The sequence below is a fragment of the Pipra filicauda genome, unplaced genomic scaffold, assembly GCF_003945595.2.
Source record: "Pipra filicauda isolate LSUMZ 115617 unplaced genomic scaffold, ASM394559v2 scaffold102_size2360937_pilon, whole genome shotgun sequence".
Lineage (NCBI taxonomy): Eukaryota > Metazoa > Chordata > Aves > Passeriformes > Pipridae > Pipra > Pipra filicauda.
The window spans coordinates 1,003,947-1,024,275 of record NW_024103463.1 but is presented as its reverse complement, the minus strand read 5'-3'; the positions used below and the strand labels follow the sequence as shown (position 1 = coordinate 1,024,275).

The window sequence follows — 20,329 nt, the reverse complement described above, 5'->3', positions numbered from 1 at the left end:
GGGAGCTCCTCAGTTATTAGTTAACGCCTTGGGGCTGCCTCAGAAAAGCAGCCCCTGGGGCCACCGAGGCCCAAAGCTTTCAGCCATGGTACTGGGGAGCCAGTCAAGGCTGGCCTTGAAAAGAAGGAGACTGGGGAAGGTGCTGCCAACCCTTGGGAGACGACGACCCCCTGGGCCCAGCCCCGAATGCTGCCCATGGAGAGAGAGGAGGAGGAGGAAGCTGACATATGAGTGTGGTGCCTTCCAGTGTGCTTTATTGTGTTGGTGGAGTGGGATCAGGGCCAGCATTCCGGGATGGTGCACTGCAGGTCCAGTGCCTGTGTCCAGGCTGGCTGTGGGGATTCTGGGCCTGACGTTGCAGGCGGGAATGGTATCGGATCCACACAGGCCCAGGGCTGCTGGAGCGTCTGCCACTTTCTAGATCGTGGGAGACACAAGAGGACCCTGATGATGCCTGGCTGGTGGTGCTGGAGCTGCTGATCTCTAGAGAGGGAGATTCCAGAGACTGTCCTGATTCTGCCTGGCTGCTGATCTCAGGTGCTAGAGATCTGTGAGACAGCCCTGATGGCACCAGGCTGCCTGTGCTGGGGCTGATGGTGTCAGGTGGTGGCATGCTGTGGGAAGGTTCCAATCCCAGCTGTTTGTCCATGCTGAGCTCCCAAAATCACCTGTAAAGGCACAGGCCAGAGGGAGAGTTGCCAGGGAGAGGGGCTGTCCTGCTCTCTTTGCTCACATATGCCCCTTTCTGGCATCTCCAAAGCTTTACTGCCACTTGCAGGTTCCTACCCCACCAAAGCAAGGCTCACACTGACTCTGAAAGGCAGTTTATTGCACTGGAAAAAGTCCATCTCTGCTGTGACTCTGCAGCCCTCCTGCTCTTTGTTCTGGAGACAGCACATCACCAAAGCACTAAGGAGTTCAGGAGAAAGATACTGAGTCACCTGTGACATTTAGGTGCCATCCTGAGGTCCTGTGTGGTGCCCTGGCCACCCACTGTGTCTGAGCAGATGGGATGTGTGAGCCTAGGCCAGGCTTAAAGGTCACTTCTGTCCCCTGTACTGGGGAGCCCAGAACCAGAGGCAGTTCTTCAGATGCAGCCTTACCAGTGTGGTGTAGACAGGGAGGATCACGAAATCACAGATGGGGTTGGAAGGGACCTCTGGAGATCATCTAGTCCAACCCCCCTGCTAAAGGAGGTTCACCCAGAGCAGGTTACACTTCCAGACATGTTTTGAATGTCTCCAGGGAAGGAGACTTCACAGCCCCTCTGGGCAGCCCATTGCAGGGGCTGGGACATCCAGGCGGCATCAGGGCCATCCCACAGCTCCCCAGAACATGAGGACAGCAGCTGCTCCAGCACTGCTGGGCCTGACCCCACACATAACCATTCTCAGTTACAATATCAGGCCCAGAATCCATAAGGCCAGTCCAGAAGTTGCTGTGCCAGCACCAAATCCTGAGAGCTGCATCCTGAGCTTGACCCGTTTCACAGCTTGCTGACATCCAACACCAGCAGCCACAGCACCACCATCCAGCTGCCATCGGGATTCTTCTGCAACTCCCCAGATCCTAGAGCACCACAGCTAGCAATGCCTAGGAGCAATAAATTGGGCAAGGAAGAGACTGGCATGGCTGAGTAAGGACCTGCTGGTCCAAGTAAAGGGAAAGAAACAAATGCATAGACAGTTGAAGCGAGCACAGGTGACCTGGGAAGCATGTAGAGATGAAGGACGGTTGTATTGGGATGGGGTAAGGAAGGCCAAGGCAGAGCTGGACGTGTTCAAGGCCAGATTGGACAGGGCTTGGAGCAACCTGGTCTAGTGGAAGGCTGGACATGCTTCAGTGATCTCAGACCTAGGGGGAGGTTAATGAGGCTTGGGGAGACCACTGATAGTGGGCATAAAGAATGCAGAATTTATGGGCCACAAGGACATCTGGCAGAAGTCTCAAGATAAGGAAGAAACTAATAAACCCAACTCAGCAACTGTGCTGGAATCAACTCCAACTGGGTAAAAGGTGATGCTGGCAGGGGGATCTGCACCCACTGACTTCATGGACCACTGATCCAAGAAATCCACAGACCCAAAAGAGGAAAAAGATTGAGGATGCAGTGTAATTAGCATGAGAACAAATAAAAGGTAGATACTAATCAATAAAATAACTATGTAACTTGCAGCCAATGAACACTAATTCCTTTGTTTGCTACAATGTATAAATAGTTGAAAGTTTTGGTAGTTCGCGGGCTCCATTTGTGGAAACCTCCACCTTGCACAGAATAAACAATGTCTCCTTTCTAAACTAGACTCTATCTGAGTTAGAGAGCTCTTAATCGGCAACAACAGGACGGGGGGAATGGATTCAAATTGAGAGTAGCTTTGGATTAGGTATGAGGAAGTTCTTGCTTGTGAGGGTAGTGAGGCCCTGCCCCAGGTTTCTCTGAGAAGTTGTGATGTCTCATCCCTGGGAGTGTCCAGGGGCAGGTTGGACGGGGCTTGGAGCAACCTGGGCTAGTGGAAGGTGTCCCTGCCCGTGGCAGGGGGTGGAATGAGATGGGTTTTAAGGTCCCTTTGAAAACAAACCATTTCGTGATTCTCTGATTCTATCTCGCTGGTGGCAGATGCCCCAGCACCTCTGGCGGTCCGAGATCGCTCCCGCCTGCAGAGCCGGGCCCAGAGCCCCCACAGCCACCGCGGCCCCGCCGCCCCCGAGTGCTGGCCCTGACCCCGCTCCACCGGCACCATAAAGTGTACTGGGGGACTCCACGCTCATGTGTCGTTTTCCTCCTCCCCTTCTCTCTCCAGGGGCAGCATTCGCGGCTGGGCCCTGAGGGTTGTTGTCTCCCGGGGGTCGGCAGCACCTTCCCCGGCCTCCCTCGGGCGGTCTGGCCTTGGCCGGCTGCCCGGGCCCTGTTCGGTTTCCCCGGGGAAAGCTGACGCGGACACTGGGGGGTCTCTGCCCGTTCCCCCTTCCCCGGGCAGGGCGCCCTGCCCGGCGCTGCCCGAGCGGGTCCCGCCCGTCTCCCGGCAACGCGTCCCGCCCGCCCGCCATGGCCCTCGCGGGTCGCCGTAGCGGCGGCGGCGGCGGCGGCGCGGCCGGGCGGGCGGTGAGTGCGGCGGCCGCGGGGCCCGGCCCGCCCCGGCTCCTCCTGCCCGGCCCCGGCGGCGCGGGGTCCCGGGGGGGCTCGGGCACGGCCGGCTCGGGGAGTGCCGTCCGGCTGTGGGGGACGCGCCCGACCGGGGGGGGCTCCGCGCCCCGGGGACTGCGGGCAGGTGTAGGGGGGTCTCGGGTTCGGGGTGTTTGTGGGCTCGGGGGGTGCTCTGGGTTCGGGGTGGCTGCGGCTGCAGGGAGCGTTAGGGGGTGCCCCGGGGGTGCCCGGGGTGTGGGGGGCCGCTGGGCTCGGGGCGCGCTGCCCGGCTGGGTGTGGGTGAGCCCGGCTCTGGGGCCGGGTCCCGGGGTGGGCAGGGCGGTGCTGCCCGGGCTCTGTGGTTTGGGGGTGCGGGCGGGCTGAGGGGCCGCGGAGACCCTGCCTGTGGTGAGCGCGGGGCAGTGTGGTGAGCGGTGCGGGGCTGTGTGTTCCCCTGTGCTGCTGCCCTCCTGCGAGGGGAGTCTCGGCTGGGAGCTGCCGAACAAAGCTGTGCTGGCCCTCCCTGGCTACTCGGCCTCCTTCCCTGCCTCCGGTCGGCTGCACTTAAGATCAGGCTTCCCCTGTGCTGCCTGTTCTGCCCTACTGCTGGAAGCTGCTTGCCCTTGCCCACAGAAAGGAGTTCAGTCCTTGGCCAAGCTCGGAGCTTCTTTGCTTCTGTGAATCACATGCAGATGTGTGTCCCCCTGCTCTGCCCTTTCTCTGACCTGTTGAAAGCAGCATCTGCTCCGACTAGGAAAACACCCCGGCACTGCAGTGTTACCAGCAGTGCATCTTGTCTGGTGCCAGTGTGGCAGTGCTGTGTGCTCTGCTTGGGCATTCAGGCTATTTCAGCAGGGCTGGTCCCAGGCTGGCTGCCCCTGGGGAGAGTTATGGGCACTCCCCACCACTCTCGTGTGCTTTTAACTTGTCCTGACAGAGCTGAAATCATGTCTGTCACATTTCGAGTACTTTTAGGATAGTTCACATTGTGCTCTCTGCTCTGCTTTGGTAGTAAACCATGTGTTTCAGGGTTTTGTTTTATCCCTTGTTCTGGGTTCCTAACGCAGGTCATTCAGGGCCTTTGATCCAGACTGGTGTTTGCTTTGTTCCTGCTATTTTGCTCAGCAGTGCTGCAGGAGGGACACCGGGCAGTGCTGCTCCACGGCTGGGTGCTGGGGTGGCCCTCAGGGAAGGGGCTTTAGAGAAGCCTTTCCCAAGTCCAGCTGAAGCTCAAGTGATCTGGAGTTACTGTGGCACTCACATCACTTGGCAAGGCCACTGACTTTTCTTGGGTTCACCTGAGTTTCTGCTCTGTGTGAGATTGCCAGCAAGCATTTAATTCCTTCAGCCTTTGCTCCTGTTGTATCTCCCTGTTCCTCTGTGTGTCACAAAGTGCTTTGACAGACGTCTGTCCAGGGAACAGGAGAGTCTTCCAGTGGTAGTTGTCTGTTGGGGCAATCGGAACCAGGAGAGGACTGTAGCCTAACATTTGGAAGCTGTATGGAACTAGCCACTTGAATTTACTCTTTTTGTCCTGGCACATATCAGATCAGCTCTGATAGTGTTCTTTGTTCTCCAGGAAGGCTCCTGAATCTGTAATCTCGTGGTAGATTTTTGTTTGTAAACACTTCTGTGTACTGTTACCTCTGTCTGCTTTTGTCCCTGTAAATCTGACAGCTGGGTCTTTGCTTTGTAGTCAGTGATACTCTATTGCAGTCCAGTCCATCTGCATTTGTATCATTCCTTCTCCCTCTCTCTCTGTTTTGGATAGCAGAATGATGTAAAAGCCTGTTAAACAGAAGATGAAGCAGGTACATGTTGCTGTCTTAAAGAACACAGAGTGGGAGGCAAAGGCAGAAGTGTCTCATCAGGACTCGTGTCCTGATGTGGTTGCTGGTTTAGGTGGTGTTTGGCAGTGGTGGCAGCTGTGGCCTACCTCGGTGCTTTTGGCTCAGGCTTGCTACCAAGGTTTTTCTGGCTTGGTTCTGCCTGTACCTTTGTTTGGAGTGGGGTCTGTCTGGTTATCTGGAGTGTGGCTTAATGTCTTGTCTCCTTTGGGAAGATTTCGAGCTGTTGGACAGGTGAGGCTGAGAGCAGGGTCAGCAGTTAGTTGGTTTTGGGCACTTAAATGATGTCATTAGTGTGGGGACTCTGGTTATTTTTGGCTTATCCCTGTTGTTTAATCCAGGTACATCAACCTCCAAGAAAGGGAGAAGTCTAAAGGCAGTGTCCTCTCCATAAAGTTTTGTTCTAGGTGTCTGTCCATCTTATGTCTGCCCTGGAAGTGGTGCCTGTGAAGAATGACTTCAAGAGGTGCTGGGACTGCTTTCTCAAGGAAGAATTACAGGCTGAGCACTGAGCCAGAGAAGTCCAAGGTCACAGGTATGGGCCTGTACAAACTATGTGAAAACAGGAGCACTGCAGATCCAGGCAGAGTCCCTCGTTTGAGCTCAGCTGCTTCCAGTTGCAGTTACCTTGCTAATGTGAAGTGTGGTGGGGCTGAAACTGAGTTAATCCCCCAACCGAGATGAGATTTTGGGAGGGACGTTTCTGTAGTACTGAGGACTCCAGAAACTCATGTCACAGTGCATTTTCTTCAGCACACAGCCCTGCCTCGTGAGGCTGGAGAATGTCATGTTGCCTGCCTGCCTGCCATCTGATTTCAGACTTATCTGATTTTATCTGATTTAGGGACTTCCTCTTCCAGGATGAACAGCTTGTCAAATTCTCAGTCCTTTTCTGGGAAATTCTGCTACCTGCCAGGCCATCTGTTTTCTCTCAGTCACCAATCCAGCACAAGTGTGCTTATGAGACCACAAATCTGGCATTTGAGGGCACTGTTGCACTCAGAAATAAGGAATGGTGCATCAGTGTGACACTAGGGGCTGTTTAGCACAACAAAGGCAAAGGTGAGGCACACATCATTAAAGAGAGCTGTGAGTTAGACAAGATGAACTGCATCTGCAGGTCTTTCTACCTCAGCATCATATCCCAGATATGAATCAGGACATCAGGAATTACAGTAGTGTTAAGAGGTTTTGGTTGGTTTTGTTTTTGTTTTTTTTTTAAATGAAATCGAGTTCCTACCTCCAGCTTTTGGGATTACTTTATCTGGAAGTAGCACAGCAGGATTCCTCAGGATGTACTTCCACCTTTGGGGAGCAATTTATAGCTTCCCATTTGCTATCACAGAGCAGCTCAAATTGGAAAGAGCCTTTGGTGTGGAGATGCACCCCATAATGCTGGACTCTGGTTTTGCTAGTGAGGACAGTAAGGTGATGAATGACTTCTTGAAACTGCTTCTCCCCACTGTGTTGATCAGCAAACGTGAACATCATTTTCCCATAGTTACCAGTTTGTTGCTTGTACATGAAATTAATGTTTTGAGTTTACCCCCGGCTCCCTAAGGTTATTTCCTTTCTGTTTTTCACAAGGGATCGTGAACAGCAGGCTGCTGAATGATTATCTGCATCGAGTCTTTACCAATGCTGATGGGAACCAGCCTGCAGCTGCTTACAGGTATCAGACTTCTCATTCCCCAGGTGGCAAGTGATGCCACCCCCAGATAAACAGCACTGTGGTGAAAGGAAAGATCTTTCAGTGCCCCACAGTGATCTTTGTTAACAGCACAGCAGCACCGTGTTACAGAAATGACTCTGAGCTCTGCTCTTTTAGTGGCTTTTTCAAATTGCAGGGCCTGCTAGGAAGGATTCTTCAGATTTTTTTGCATGAAAAATCCCATCTACAAAATCACTAGGCAGTATTTTTGAAATAAGTAGGTATTCACCTTATTGTTCCTCTTCCCCCTTTGCTTGTAAGGAAGTGCAAAGGTTTTAATTACAGGAATGAAAAATAGGTTATCAGTGCTCTGTGAACTTAAGGCAAGACTGTTACTGATACATAGAATAACATACATTTTTCAGGCTGTGGAACTGCTGGTACTTCTATTAGAAGTCACCAAACACAAAATTCCTGTTTAGTGACTGGTTTTTTCCTGTTTGTTGTCAGTTCTTCTCCACTTTATATCCCAGAAACTTGTAATGTTGAATGGGAAGGATTTCCCTTGCATCCAGCTCTTTGCCAGAGGCAAGTCAGACAGGTTCAGGGCATGGAGAATGTGGCAGAGAGAGGCAGGCCTGTGGCTCCTGCCGGTTGGCAGAGCTGCAGAGTGGCTGGGGTCACATTCCACGGGCTATACTTAGGACTGCCAGCTCCAGTGTGAGCTCAGAGCTGCTATAAATAGCCCTTGGCTCTCTGGCTCTTGGTGAGCCCGGGTGATGGCGCAGGGGAGGCAAACTGGGTCATGTTACTTTGCCACAAGCTCTGCTGCCAGCAAGCCTTGGAACGTTCCATCTGCCTGAGCATTTGGGTTTTCAGTATTTCTGGTTCCTTTGCCTGGTGATTAATGACTTGAAAGCACAGAACTGATACTTTGTTGGACTGGTCTCTCTTTTTTTCCCGCCTTCCACCCTTTTCCCTGGACTTGGATATTTGGTAGAAAGCCCAGTAGCAGTCATAAAGGTCTTGAAAATAACATTTTCCATATGAGAACAACTTTTATGGTATGACATCTTGCCTTCAGAGGCCTAAATTCCTCATAGAGGAGCTCACTGCATACATCTCTCTGTCTCCTGCTCTTCTACCCTCCTTCCAGAACTCCTCCTCCATGCTAGCTGCTGATTAAGCTACTTTGCTGAAGCCACCCTTCTCATACCAACCAAAACTGATTCTGTGATTCCACTTCTGTGCATCTTTACATCCATCAGGCTTTCACAAGGTCTCACCACAGTCTTAGGGAAATCCCTAGTCCTGGAATAGTATTCCCCAGATGGCTTTGGAAATGGGAAGCAGGGATGGGAACAACTAGTGACTCTCACAATAAAAGGAGGCTCTTGTGCAAGGAACAGCTAAGTAAACTAGCCTTGAAAGGAGAGAACCAGGGGAGGGCAGGAAGTTCTCTAAAACAGTGGCCCAAAGGGGGTGCATGAGAGATTTTTCAGTGTGACACCAAAATGTCAGAGGGAGGATGCCTGACCTTTGTCTGAACTGCTACAGCTGCTGCTGTGGTCTGTCTCTGTTCTTTCATATTACAGTATACTTCAGGGAAAAAACAAATTCTGACTTATACCATGTTTGTATGATGCTGACTGCAGCAGAGCCGTGGTCCACAGTTGTTGGTAGAATAGCTGGTTTCTTGCTGCCACTGTACCACATTACAGTTTCCTTACTGCCACAAAATGCTCCTGAGCAGACTGACTGAAGATAGTAAGATTCTTTGTTATCTACTTGGCTTGTTCTTGCTGTATTTGGTCTCTGGTTCATTCATTGCCCCAAAGTGCTGAGCAGCAAATTCCTTAGATTTGTGACGTGAGACAGTTCATGTCTCACAGCGCAGGACACATGTTTGGGCTGCAGCTCTTTAAAAATTGGAGACAGAGTTTTCTGAAGAGCTCCTTTGTATGCTTATTCCCTAGAAAGCACCTGACGTTCCAGAACCTGCAGGAGCACCTTGAGTGGTTGCTGGCAGAGGAGAATGGCTCTGAAGACAGTCGAGGTAGGAGATACCGAGTGCCTGTCCAATTTGTGCTTCTGCTTGTGCTGCTTCATTGGGAAGGACAGGTTGTACCATGAAAGCAGCTCCCTGACTGTTGTTCTGCCTTTCTGTGCTCTAATTTGTTGTACTTTTAAATCCAGCCTGTGAGGGGCTCATGAGCCAGCCCTGGAGCAGGTCTGTTTGCAGATGGAGGGGTCATATTTCCAGTCAAAAATGCCATGAAAAGTAGTTTGAGGGCAAAGGAGGTATTTTACTGATAATGATATGCAGAGCCATTTCTTTGACCAGCAGTGTGCAATGCTGTCCTCAGTGGGAAATGCAGAGGCTTGTTGACAGTTTTTACACACTGGTCTCCACTGTAGCTATTTATTTTCAACCTCAGGCTCTTCCCTGTGCTCTTACCAGTATCTCTTTCCCTGAATGAGTCAGGACGTGACAGGATACAATCTGATTCCTCTACTAGAAAGAGGAATTTTTCTTGCTGGCTGCAAGCGAAGTGTGATATGTTGGTCAAACGTTTGGCACAGAGTTTAGTCTTTGAATTTTGTCCAAGTAAAATTTTCAGGTGATGTGGAAAACTTAACATGTGTCCTGAATGCTGTGTAGCTGAGATCTTGTGTATTGTTGTGAAAACTTCCTTTTAAATCTCACTGGTGTCTCCTTTCCTGAGGTTCTCATGGTCTAACATGGGCAACACTATCTTAATCTTCCTCCCCTGTAGCAGAATCCAGATGTTGTTGGAGTCTAGCTGGAGGCACTTGTCCTGTGTACTGTTAAGTCCTTCGCAACTCTCCCTAACAGATTTTCTGCAACTCTTGTTTCAGATCAGGTAGCAGAGGGCCGGCTCGGCCCCTCCACTGTGGTGTTGGACCACACCAGTGGGTTTGAGGGGCTCCTGCTGGTTGATGATGACTTACTTGGGGTGAGTGTGATGAAAACGGTCTTGTGGGACTAGAAGCACTTGGGGATTCTTGGTTTGTTCTTCCTAACAGATCCCTGTCACTGGCTTTGTAGCATGTTGTAAACAGAGTCTACCCAGAAAGCTGCAGGATCCTGGAGGAAATGAGCTCTTCTGGAAAAGTTCTAGCAGTACCACTAAGTCTCAGCAAGCTCTGAGGGGGGCTGTGAGGAAATGAAAGGATTACTCTGGCCAGGGACTCTCTTGACTAAGCAGAGGAAAGGCCAGCAGCCAGCTTTCCTGTCCCTCCCTCCATCAGACTGCCTCTTCCTTCCTTCCTTTGGTCTTATCTGAAGGGTAGAAAGAGGCTAAAGCTGAGGCTTTCCTTTCTCCTTTGTTTCCACTAACTCTGTGCTTGCTCCTTAGCTGATGTTCTTCATGCAAAATGTCAACAGAAAGAATCTGCTGGAATTTAACCCTTTCTTACTGCAGTAATTTCTGCTCTCCTTTCACCCCTTCACTGAGCACACATATCCCCTGCTCCTGAGCTCGTCCCCTCCTTAATCTATGCCTGTTTTTTTACCCCTAGCAATGCAGGCTGCCCTGGTCTCCCCTTTCCCCTTAGTCACCTGCAGTAGCTCACTTTGGCTGACCCTCAGGAATGGATCAGACTGGCTTGCCTGTGAATTCCTTGTTCCTACCTTCATCTCTTCTTCATGATCTGTCCCGAGATTGTGAGAGTCAGGAATTAACAGGGTCGAGTTCCTGGACAGCATGTTACCTGTCAGTCATGGGCTTTAGTTTGGACACCTTGAATCTGTAGTTTTGTTCTAACTTTTCCAGGATTCAGATGTCATTCCCATATAATTGTCACTTTTATGTACAGTTCTGTCCCAGTTCACTAGGAACTGTCTGTCACTGTGTTGCCATTGTACTCTTGCCATTCTGTGTGGTTCACTGGGGTTTACCAAGTACAGATGAGCTGTGGGAAGGACCTGGATGGTTCCCCAGGGCCAGTCAGCTCCAAGTACAGCTGCTGGGATGGGGAAGGTGACCCTTCTCTTCCCAACACTGTCCTTGTGAATAGCTCTCCATCTTGCTTTGTTTTTGAGGGCTAGGACAGAGAAAACGGGGAGGGCTGAACAAACCTATTATTTTACCTGACTCTAAAATATCTTTTGTTTGTTGGTCCAGGTGATTGGCCACAGTAACTTTGGCTCCATCAGGGCCACAACATGCGTGTATAAAGGTAAGGAGATAAACCAGTGATGCTTTGAGAAAATACCCCGGGAAGCGTGTGTGGAGAGTTACACAACTAGAGAGTTCAGAAGATCCTGAATATGTTCCAGATCTTCCAGCTCATCCACTGACTTTTCCAGGAAGTCAGAGGGGTGAAGGGTTGTGTGATGCCAGAGTGACTGGGTGGGAGGGGAATCCTGGGGATGTCCCAGAGCTCCTTTGTGTGCCACATTTGTTTCTGTGGGGGCAGTGTCAGGTTCAGCTTCTCTTAACAACAATCCAGGTGGCAGGAACTCACTCTGTGTCATCTCTTTTTCTTTCAGGGAAATGGATTTACGAGGTGCTCATCTCCTCCCAGGGACTCATGCAGATTGGCTGGTGTACTCTCAACTGCAGATTTAATCAGGAGGTAGTGTAACTGCTGCACGTGGCACAGGGCTGCTCTGTGTTTCTCCACTGCTTTTTAGGTCAGTGTGGAGCATCGCATGGGTGCTGTGCTCCTGCCCCGCTGGCATTTTGTACCCAGCATACACACTAGAAATGCCAGGTCTGCTGTTTTAAGAGTCTTTACTAGACTCTCTGGTCTGTGTTCACAGAATGGTGTGTGGTGTGAAAGCCTTGCAGGCTGGCTGTGTTGCTGTGCTCTTACTGCACGTAGCCACTGCTACGTGTTGACTTTCAGCTGGTGTCTTCTCCAGAACCCTCGTGTGTCTGCAGTGCTGGCAGCTCATCTCAGGATGACCCTCAGCAGCTGATGCTAAGGGTTTGTTTTGTCCAGGAGAGGCAGGCCCAGGCCAGCTCTTCTCAGGCAGCAGGCAGGATGTTTGGTGCCGGAAAGGGACGTCAGCTGCAGACTCACTAACTTGTCACTGTGCAACATATGAGAGGGGAAGTGATGGGCATCCTGGGGGGCTGCTTTGACAGAAACTGGAAGTGTAGGATGCCAGTACTCTTCTTCTGACCCAAAAATGAGTAGAGAGTGGTATATTTCTCTGAACCAAAGATCAGAGGCCACTGGATTCACTCCTAGAGTAAGGACTTTTCCCAGGCAGAGCATGTGTGATGTCAGCTGCTTTCCCTGTCTGCTGATCTCCCCCTTAAAGGTGCTCTTGCAATGAGAGGGACCTTTTATGCTTGGTCTGGTCTGAGTCTCCTCTTTCCTACTTTGGTGCAGGAAGGAGTTGGAGATACTCCAGATTCATATGCCTATGATGGAAACAGGGTGCGCAAGTGGAATGTGACTACTACCAACTATGGCAAAGTGAGTAGCTGTCCTCCCAGGAACGGGATGGAGAGGAAGGAGGAGAAAGCAGGTGACTCCTTCTACTGGATTCTGCTGGGCCTTGTGAAATGCCCTCAGGCTTTCCTCCCTGCTTCAGCCTGCTCTTGGGGGGCCGTGTGCCAGCAATTGTTTGTACTTTGAAGGTGCTGGACGTGCTGAGTGCTTTGTTTAGCAACCCCAGCAGACTGACTCCCAGCATAGTGCTGCTGTCAGTCTCTGGAAGGCTCTGGTTCTCTGTAGCACATCAGTGCATGATGCATTGTTGGGATAAATATACATTCCTAGTGCTGGAGGGGAAAAATGATCCCAATCAGGGGCTTGATGTGCAGCTTCCAGAAGTGCCTGAAAATGCTATGTGAGCTGCTGTGAGAAGAAACTCTCCCTCAACCCTGAATCACAAGGGATTGGTTGAGTTGCAGTCTTTCTTCTGATGTGGAAACACCTTGGAAATATGTTTAACCTTTTCTCTCCCTTTGCTGCAGTCCTGGGCAGCAGGAGACATCGTCAGCTGTCTGATAGACCTCGATGAGGGCACCATTGCTTTCTGCTTGTAAGCATCTTTGTCCTGTTTCCTGCTTTGTTGATGTCTGTGTGTAACATAAAGGTTTCCTCACTGCTCAGCAGGTTGATGAACCCTATTTCTGCCCTCTCCCCTTTAAGTTCCTTGGTAGTTCTGGCATTTGCTTTTCTGTGTTGTTCAGAAACCATCTGAACGGGTTGTTGGGTCTCCTAAGTTCAGTTGAGAGCATTTGGCAGAAAGATGTTCAAGCTACAAAGCGTGTGTAAAGTTTGCCAGGATTTTGGAGGGAAAGCATCTTGTGATGCTTTAATGCCACACTTGGCTGAGCCACACTGATGGCTTTTGTGGTCAATGTAGACCTTGCCTGCCCTAAATTCACAAGGAGCTGTGGGAAGGGTGATAAATCTCCAGCTTCCAGCTCCCATGCACAATGAGAATTGTTCTCTGGCCCTGGCCTGTGACAAGTCAGTTGAAATTAAAAACTGTTAGATGGTCCATGTCATCTTTTATGGAAGAGTAGATTGAAAACATTGTCTTTCATTGCACTAACATCAAATAGATGAGGCCAAAAAGTCACCTGCCTTTGAAATGTGCTGCTGGTTAGTTATCTCATCGGGGTTTGGGTTGCCCTTGAACCTGAGTGGGCTCTGCATGTTGTGCAGACTCCAGTGCCTTCATATGAAAATGGGAATGCCTCTGTGCTTCCCGTGGCTGTTACTCAGCAGAGCTGTGGCATTTTCGTGTGTGCCAGGTTAACAGTGACAGGAGGCATGACTGACTGACATATCCACGTTGGCAAGTTGCTGGGAGGGGAATGCAGATATCTGTATTGCTCAGCTGACTTCAGACCCCTCCTGCTGTGACTAAAATCCTGTGGGTTTTCCTTCTTTCAGGAATGGCATGTCTCTGGGAACTGCCTTCGATAACATCACGAGGGGTGCTGGAATGGCTTATTTCCCTGCCATCAGCCTCTCCTTCAAAGAGTCCGTTGCTTTTAACTTTGGAAGCCGTCCACTCCGATATCCTTTGGGTGTGGGGAGAGGAGGTGTGAAGGAAGAAGAGCCTGTCCTGAGACCATCTTTGGAGGCTGTAGAATATACTGACCTGAATATACCGCAGTTCACTTTCTGCTGTTGGCACTTGTGTGCAGAGCAGAGTCAAGGAGAGAAGAACCAGATACCCCCTCAGCTGGAGCAGAACTGCAGGACACAAACATCAGTTTCAGAAATGAGAGTTGCTTTCAGCTCTGAGTCAGCAGCTGCTGCTACAGCTGGGGGCTGCCTGTTCCAGGCATTCAGATCTTGTAAAGTTCTCACTTTCCAGTTTTTGAAATCCTTGTGCTGCTGAGACTCTTGGCCACTGATTTCTTTTACCTTCCAGCCATATGGGACCTCTGACATTTATTAGTGTTGCCTTCTGCCTTCCTCTGTGAATGGTGAAACCCTCAGCTCCTGTCAGAGCAGTTCTGGCTCTGCCTGTTGGTAGCTGTAGCAGGGGGTCAGGTTGGTCTTTCTGATAAAAAAATATTTCACCCAAGCAGAAGTGTGGTGTGAAAAACTTGCTGCTTTGCAATATTGAGGAAGTGGGGATAAGAGCTTGTGGCTAATCGTCCATTTAGAAGGCACTGTGGTTTGAACTGTGACTGAGGTGTGCATGGGTACAGAGTAAAATAGACACCCAGTCTTTCCCTTGCACAAACAAAAGAAGCCCTGAAAGGATCAGATTGCATCTTCCCTTAACACTCACCTACTTATCCAGTGGAAGGTTACCGGCCCTTGCAGGATCCTCCCGTGGCAGACCTGGTGAAGGCTCGGAAGCTGTTGGGCTACTTGAAGAATGTGATCCATGTTGGCATAGATGTGACGGTAGGCTCACGGCACTGGGTGGGTCCGAGGGGCACCACGCTGGGGAATGTGGTTCTGCTCTTCTCAGCACATGCTGCCAGCTCAGATGTTTGCATACACCAGAGACTCTAAATGCTTGCATGCTTTTGCATGGGGTGTGCATGTCCCTGGAGCTCTCTGCCTTGCAAAATGGGCTTCCTGGTAGTTCCAGGGCTTAATTTAAATCATACTGGGCTTTGTTGTTCTCAGTCTTATGAAAGTTCATTGCCAGTATTCAAGAAGTGATGTTTGTCAGGGTCAGGACTCCTGGGTTTGATTTTGCTCCCTTGAAAGCAGTTTGTTCATATCCTGAACTTTTTACTGGTGTCCTGGTGCAGTGATGTGGTGAAATTCTGGCAGGTCTGCCTTGAGAACTGTTTTTGCTGGAAAACACTATTTTCCACTAGGATGAGAGATCTGTTTATGCCCAAAACATAGGGAAAGCCATCTGCTGTGGTCTTGGCTTGAATGGAGGCCTGCTTTGCTAGTCAGCCTCCTCTGTAGGGGTTCCCATTTACAAATTATCATGCAAACTTAACCTTTTTTTAGAAAAACATTGCCAAAGTGCCTGCATGTGGCTTGATAGTGACATCTGGACTGCACTACAGCTTTCTAGAGGCGTAGGCCTGGCTTCTTTGCCATCCTAAATTCTCGTGTTCGAGGTTTTTACTGCAGTCAGGCATGGAACAGCAAACAGTGGCTGCTCCAGGCCTCTGGTTCACTCAGTCGTTGGAGGACGGGTGGATTTGGTTGGATCCAAGCTGTGTGTTTTTCTGGGTTTGTCATTGCAGGAAGGAAAGCTGGTGGAGAAGGACACATCCATGTGGCAGCTGCAGGGAGAACCCACAGTGTTGATTACATTAGCTCACATCTTCAATTATTTCTCCCCTCTCATGGTGAGTTTTGCCTGCCCGTTACAAGCTTCTGTAGTGCTTGTTTTTGCTCTTGCAAGGCAAAGTAAACCTCAGCTTTCTCTGGGAAGTGATTGTGCCGTGGAGGACTGTTGACCCAGGCTCTCTGTCTGCAGTGCAAGGTGTACCTGGTGGAAGATGTGCTCATGACCTTCCTGTTGAGCATCCTTGAGCGAGGAGGGGCAGTGGAGGCCCACCCCCTTATTCAACAGCTACTGGATCTCATGTGGCTTCTTATGGAGGTGAGTTACTAGGGTGCTGGGTCACAGGGAGACTCTGGGAGGTGCTGAGGAGCTTTCCCTAGGAAATGCTGGTAGTGTTCAACTTCTTTCCCCTCCTGGTGACAAGATCCACCTTTTTTTTGTGGTAGACCACCCTCTCACCTAGCTCAACTGGTGAGAGAACTGCTTCACACACAGGGAACAAGGGTTGAATGCAGAGTAATTGGTAATGGTGAGACTGGCATTGAGTTAACAAGTAATTTCTAAACTTCTCCTACTGCTGAAGGAACTGGTAATGGTGAATGACTACCTGCTTCTGGAAACATCAAGTTTATCATTAAGAAATGGTCTCTTGGATGTTGTTAGTGCTAATGTGTCAGTCAAGGTCTTAAATGCTACTGTGTGTTCCAAGAGATCGACCAGAGTGTGCAGGACTGGGGTAGAAGTGGGCACTGTCACCACCTCCTGCACTGCTGGGGAAAGGCTTCCTCCAGCTTCCCTTCCTGTCCATGTTGGATGAAGCCACTCCTTCCTGGGACTCTTGTTTGAGGCAGCCTTTGCTACCACTGGGAATCTGCTGCTGCTGGATTGCTTGGCTGGTTACACAGAGCCAGTCACTGCCAGGGATCTGCTTGGAGACAGCATGTCTGCCCTTTTGGGTAACAGATAACAGATAAGGGCACTGGCCCAGCCTGCTGTCATGAGAAGTTTAATTGACAAATGTCATGACTCCCTCAGGCCCATCATCCTAGAAGTGATGCTGGACATCCTGGTAGGGCTACTGTGTTTGTGGAAGAGTTGACTGTCATCCTGCTGATTGGCTCTGAGTTGGACTCAAAAGACAACTCCTCCATCATCACATTTATGCAAGAATAACTTCTTTCCTTTCTGGGTTGGTTCTGCTAGCACTGGGTAGGTTCAGGGGATAATGAGGATGGGTGACTGCTGAACAAAGAGGGGCTGGGACTTTGGCTTTTTGTTTGATGACTTCAGGGTTGGTTTTACTTGCAAAACTTGTTTCCATGTAGCAAAGCAATGGCACCAACTTCTACTTGGGCCCTCTCCTATGGAGTCAGATGGACACTGTGGGTTCAGAGCACCTGCTTGTTCAGTTCTGACTCCCATGTTTTTGTTCTTCAATATATTTCTTATTTTCTCAGGAGTATGAAGTGCATGAGTGCCTCAAGCAGCTACTGATGTCCCTGCTGCGGGCTTACAGGTTCTCCCCTATCATCCCAGACCTGGGATTACAAGTGAGTTGCACTTCTGAATCCTCAGGAATCTGTGACTAGCCAGCTTCTGTTATGTCCCCTTGTCCAAAGGTACATGAGGTTTTGGATTTTACAGTTGTTTGATCCAGAGATGGCAGTTTTGTCATATTGTACCTATCAAAGAGTTGTATCATCTTCTGCAGATGGAATTACTTTTGCTTCTCCTGTTTCCCTAGATTCACTACCTCCGGCTCACCATTGCAGTCTTGAAGCATGAGAAATCCAGGAAATACCTACTCAGCAATGTTCTGTATCCTTTGTGCCTCCTCCTGTCTCAGCTTTCCCTTCCCTCAATAATGCAGCCAAGGACATTTCAAGGATCTGCAGGTCGTGGGAGGCAGAAACCACCCTGTCTTTGAGAGGTCATTTCTTAGGTCTCCTCTGCTTGATACCAATCTCTACAAAGTCCTGCTTTGAGGAGTGTGAGCAATGTTGTATAGGCCACATCCTACCAACACAGAGGAGCTCATTTCTACCTGACTGACCTCTCTGGTATCCCTAGAGCAAAGCCACTTTCAGAGCAGTGTAGCTCTATTTTAGCGTTTGGGCAGCCACTGTGAGAGCTGCGTGAGGCTTCTCCCGGGAGAAGGGGGCTCTGGATCTTGCAGTGGTTGTTTGGAAAGGGGTTTCTCACTACAGCCCTGGATTCATGCCCTGTGCCTGCTCCCAGTGTAGCTCCTGTGCTTGCTTTAACTCGGCCGCAGGTTCGATGTGCTCCGTTCCGTTGTGTTCTTCTACATCAAGAGCCCGCTGCGTGTGGAGGAGGCAGGTTTGCAGGAGCTCATTCCCACCACGTGGTGGCCAAACCGCTTCACCAAAGAGGTGAGTACAGGCACATCCACTAAGGAGTCTGAAGAAATACTGTGGCCTGATGTCCCTATCATTTTCTGATGAGGAGGTTGAATGGCCTTTGTTTCCAGCTGTGTTAGCACTGGAGGGTCCTGCGGAGCTGTAGCTTTTCCATTGCCCTGTCATCTTTTATGTCCACTTAGAGGGGATGTTTGGGGTGTGGTGCTCAGACAGAAGAAGGGGGACAGTCGTCTGTGGCAACAGATTGGGAAGGGAACCTCCCAGTGTCTAAGGAATTACAGGTTGATAGGAGTGTCCCCAAAAGATCTCTTGCCCTTACTTGTTAGAAGGCTGGGGAAGGTCTGTTCAGGTGTGCTACCAGCTGCAGTCACACACTGGCACATTGTATCAGGGAGTTTCTGCTCTTCATTTGGCAAGACATTTTCCCTGTGCTGTGGTCTCCTACTAATCAGTGTTTGTCCCCCAACCAGGGCAAGGAGAGTAAGGAGGTGAAGGAGGAGAGTGCTGAGGAGAGACTGAGGCGTCGGGCATATGAGAGAGGTTGCCAGCGGCTCAAGAAACGCATTGAAGGTTTGTGAGGAAGGAGGGAAATTGCCAAGATCCCACACCTTTTGTGCAGCCAGGAGGGAGGACCAACTTTTGAGCTGTTTCCAAATCCCCTTCACTACCTGAAGTCCAGCTGCGTTCCTGTCAGGACAGGCTGTGCTGCAGGGGCGGGAGCCAGCCATGCCATTTTCTGGTGGCAGGGCAGGATTGCTGGGACCCCATTGCACAGACCTGCAGCTCCCCATCATGGGCCACAGGCAAACCAAAACTTGCCTTCAGGGGTGTTGTTTGTCAGCTGTGAATGAATTTATTGCTAGGTGGTGAAGGAGAAAATTCTCATTAGCTTTCTACCAGCACTAATTCTTCCTGGGCCCCTCTGCTGAGGAGGTAGCCTTTCTTCTGGGGACAGGCCACTGCAGTTGGGGTTAAGAGGGGTTAAGTTGCTCTCCAGTGCTTGTTTTCTGATGGTAGGCGTGTGTCCCCATTTTAGTGGTGGAAGGTCTCCAGGTTCAGATTCTGAAGCTGCTGCTGAACAACAAGGACAGAGGAGGGGTAAGCGCTCTGTGGATGTTTGGGGACGGTATCTCTACGTGATGGGCCTTGTAAGGCATAGATTTACTACCTGATTTTCCTTCTGCCAGGGGGAAGCCTCCAGATACATCTTCCTAAACAAATTCCGCAAGTTTCTTCAGGAAAATGCTAGCAACAGAGGGGTAAGTCAGAGGGCCAACCTTCCCACGAGCCTCCGGCACCTTCAGGTTGGGAGCAATGCCCTTTTGGCTGGGCTGCTTCCAGCAGTTGATCCACTGAGGCCTAGATATGGCAGGGAGTGAGGAGGAGGGAGATCTGAGGCCAGAAACCAGGCAACTTATCCCAGTCCTATGCAGTGATTTATAGGAAAGTGGACCTTGGGGACAGCCCTAGGTGGGAGCTGAATGTCCTATAACCCCTTGGGGAGCATGGCTGTGGGGTGCTCTGCTACAGCAGAGCTTTGGCTTCCTCTTCACTGCCTGGGTGAGGACTGTTCTGGCCCTGGATCAGGCTCTTGGCCTGCAGCTTTGGGAGGTAGGCATCCACTGGTACAGGAAACCCTCTCTTCACCTGCATCTCTGTGTTTGTCATCAGCCCCATCTTTGGTGGTGGAGCGTGTTATCCCTCCTACTCCTCTGTCAGACCAGTTTGTTGTTTAAGTGCCCAGGACTTTCTGGAGGTGGAAACTGCTGCCTACCATTAGGACTGGGCTCTCTACCAGAGCTGGAAGCTAGAGATGCTAGTAAGGCTGAGAACACAAAGTTTCTGCCTCCCCCATGTGGCCCCTGGGACTGAGATGCATTTTCACACCTGCCCTGATGGTTGGACTCTCATTCTTGCCCTAGAACTTGACTGTGTTGTGCCCACCAGAGTACATGGTGTGCTTCCTGCACCGCCTCATTGCTGCCCTGCGCTTCTTCTGGGATGGACACAAGGCAAAGACCCCAGCTGCCCTAAACAGTGAAGGTGAGGCCTGGGGGAGAGGCTTTGAAGGTTAGGTTGTCCTAACCTTGTGGTTAGGACAAGGTTTGCTTCTCAGTAGTGCTTTCCAGAATGATGAATATTTTGTGTTTCTCATGGGTGCTTGAGCCTTCTCTCACTCTGAGACTGTAGTTCCCAGTCACCCTGGGAAATTCCCGTGTGCAGCTCTATTCCAATTAACCTCCACACCTGGGATTTGAAAAGGGGCACCTGTGCTGTTTGTCAGCTCCTCCTCTCTGCTCTGGAGCAGAGTCCAGTATTGATAGTGAGTCTGTGGATGGGCAGCTCAGTGATCCCATAGTCAAAGTTTAGGGAAAGATATTTGTCTAGCTTTGTGGTTCCCAGACTGTGGAATTAAGGGGGAACTGAGTCAGTGCCAATTTGTTTCCCACCCTTAAACCCCACCTTGCCTGTGCGTCCGTGATCTGCTTGGCATTCCCTTTTCTTACTTTAGATTGACCCTTTCCCTAGACTCAATAAGTGCTTTATAATCCATGTGGGACTAAGTGTCAGAGCTGGAGTAGCCAGGTGGAGAGCTGCCAAGTCTTATGATGATCC

General features: G+C 50.4%; 1 protein-coding gene across 1 annotated transcript in view; it reads left to right on the top strand.

Moving 5' to 3' along the window:
- The window catches only part of RNF123 (ring finger protein 123), a 52,620-nt gene that overhangs the window by 938 nt on the left and 31,353 nt on the right, over positions 1-20,329 (top strand). The window contains exons 2-20 of the mRNA XM_039378283.1: positions 5,368-5,506; positions 6,559-6,643; positions 8,599-8,678; positions 9,503-9,600; positions 10,771-10,825; positions 11,139-11,224; positions 11,990-12,076; positions 12,580-12,647; positions 13,511-13,636; positions 14,368-14,482; positions 15,292-15,396; positions 15,528-15,653; positions 16,793-16,885; positions 17,080-17,153; positions 17,608-17,725; positions 18,184-18,283; positions 18,750-18,811; positions 18,901-18,972; positions 19,636-19,756. Coding sequence (XP_039234217.1) covers positions 5,425-5,506; positions 6,559-6,643; positions 8,599-8,678; positions 9,503-9,600; positions 10,771-10,825; positions 11,139-11,224; positions 11,990-12,076; positions 12,580-12,647; positions 13,511-13,636; positions 14,368-14,482; positions 15,292-15,396; positions 15,528-15,653; positions 16,793-16,885; positions 17,080-17,153; positions 17,608-17,725; positions 18,184-18,283; positions 18,750-18,811; positions 18,901-18,972; positions 19,636-19,756 — 1,753 coding nt within the window. The 5' untranslated portion in view covers positions 5,368-5,424. The remainder of the gene's footprint in view (positions 1-5,367; positions 5,507-6,558; positions 6,644-8,598; positions 8,679-9,502; positions 9,601-10,770; positions 10,826-11,138; positions 11,225-11,989; positions 12,077-12,579; positions 12,648-13,510; positions 13,637-14,367; positions 14,483-15,291; positions 15,397-15,527; positions 15,654-16,792; positions 16,886-17,079; positions 17,154-17,607; positions 17,726-18,183; positions 18,284-18,749; positions 18,812-18,900; positions 18,973-19,635; positions 19,757-20,329) is intronic.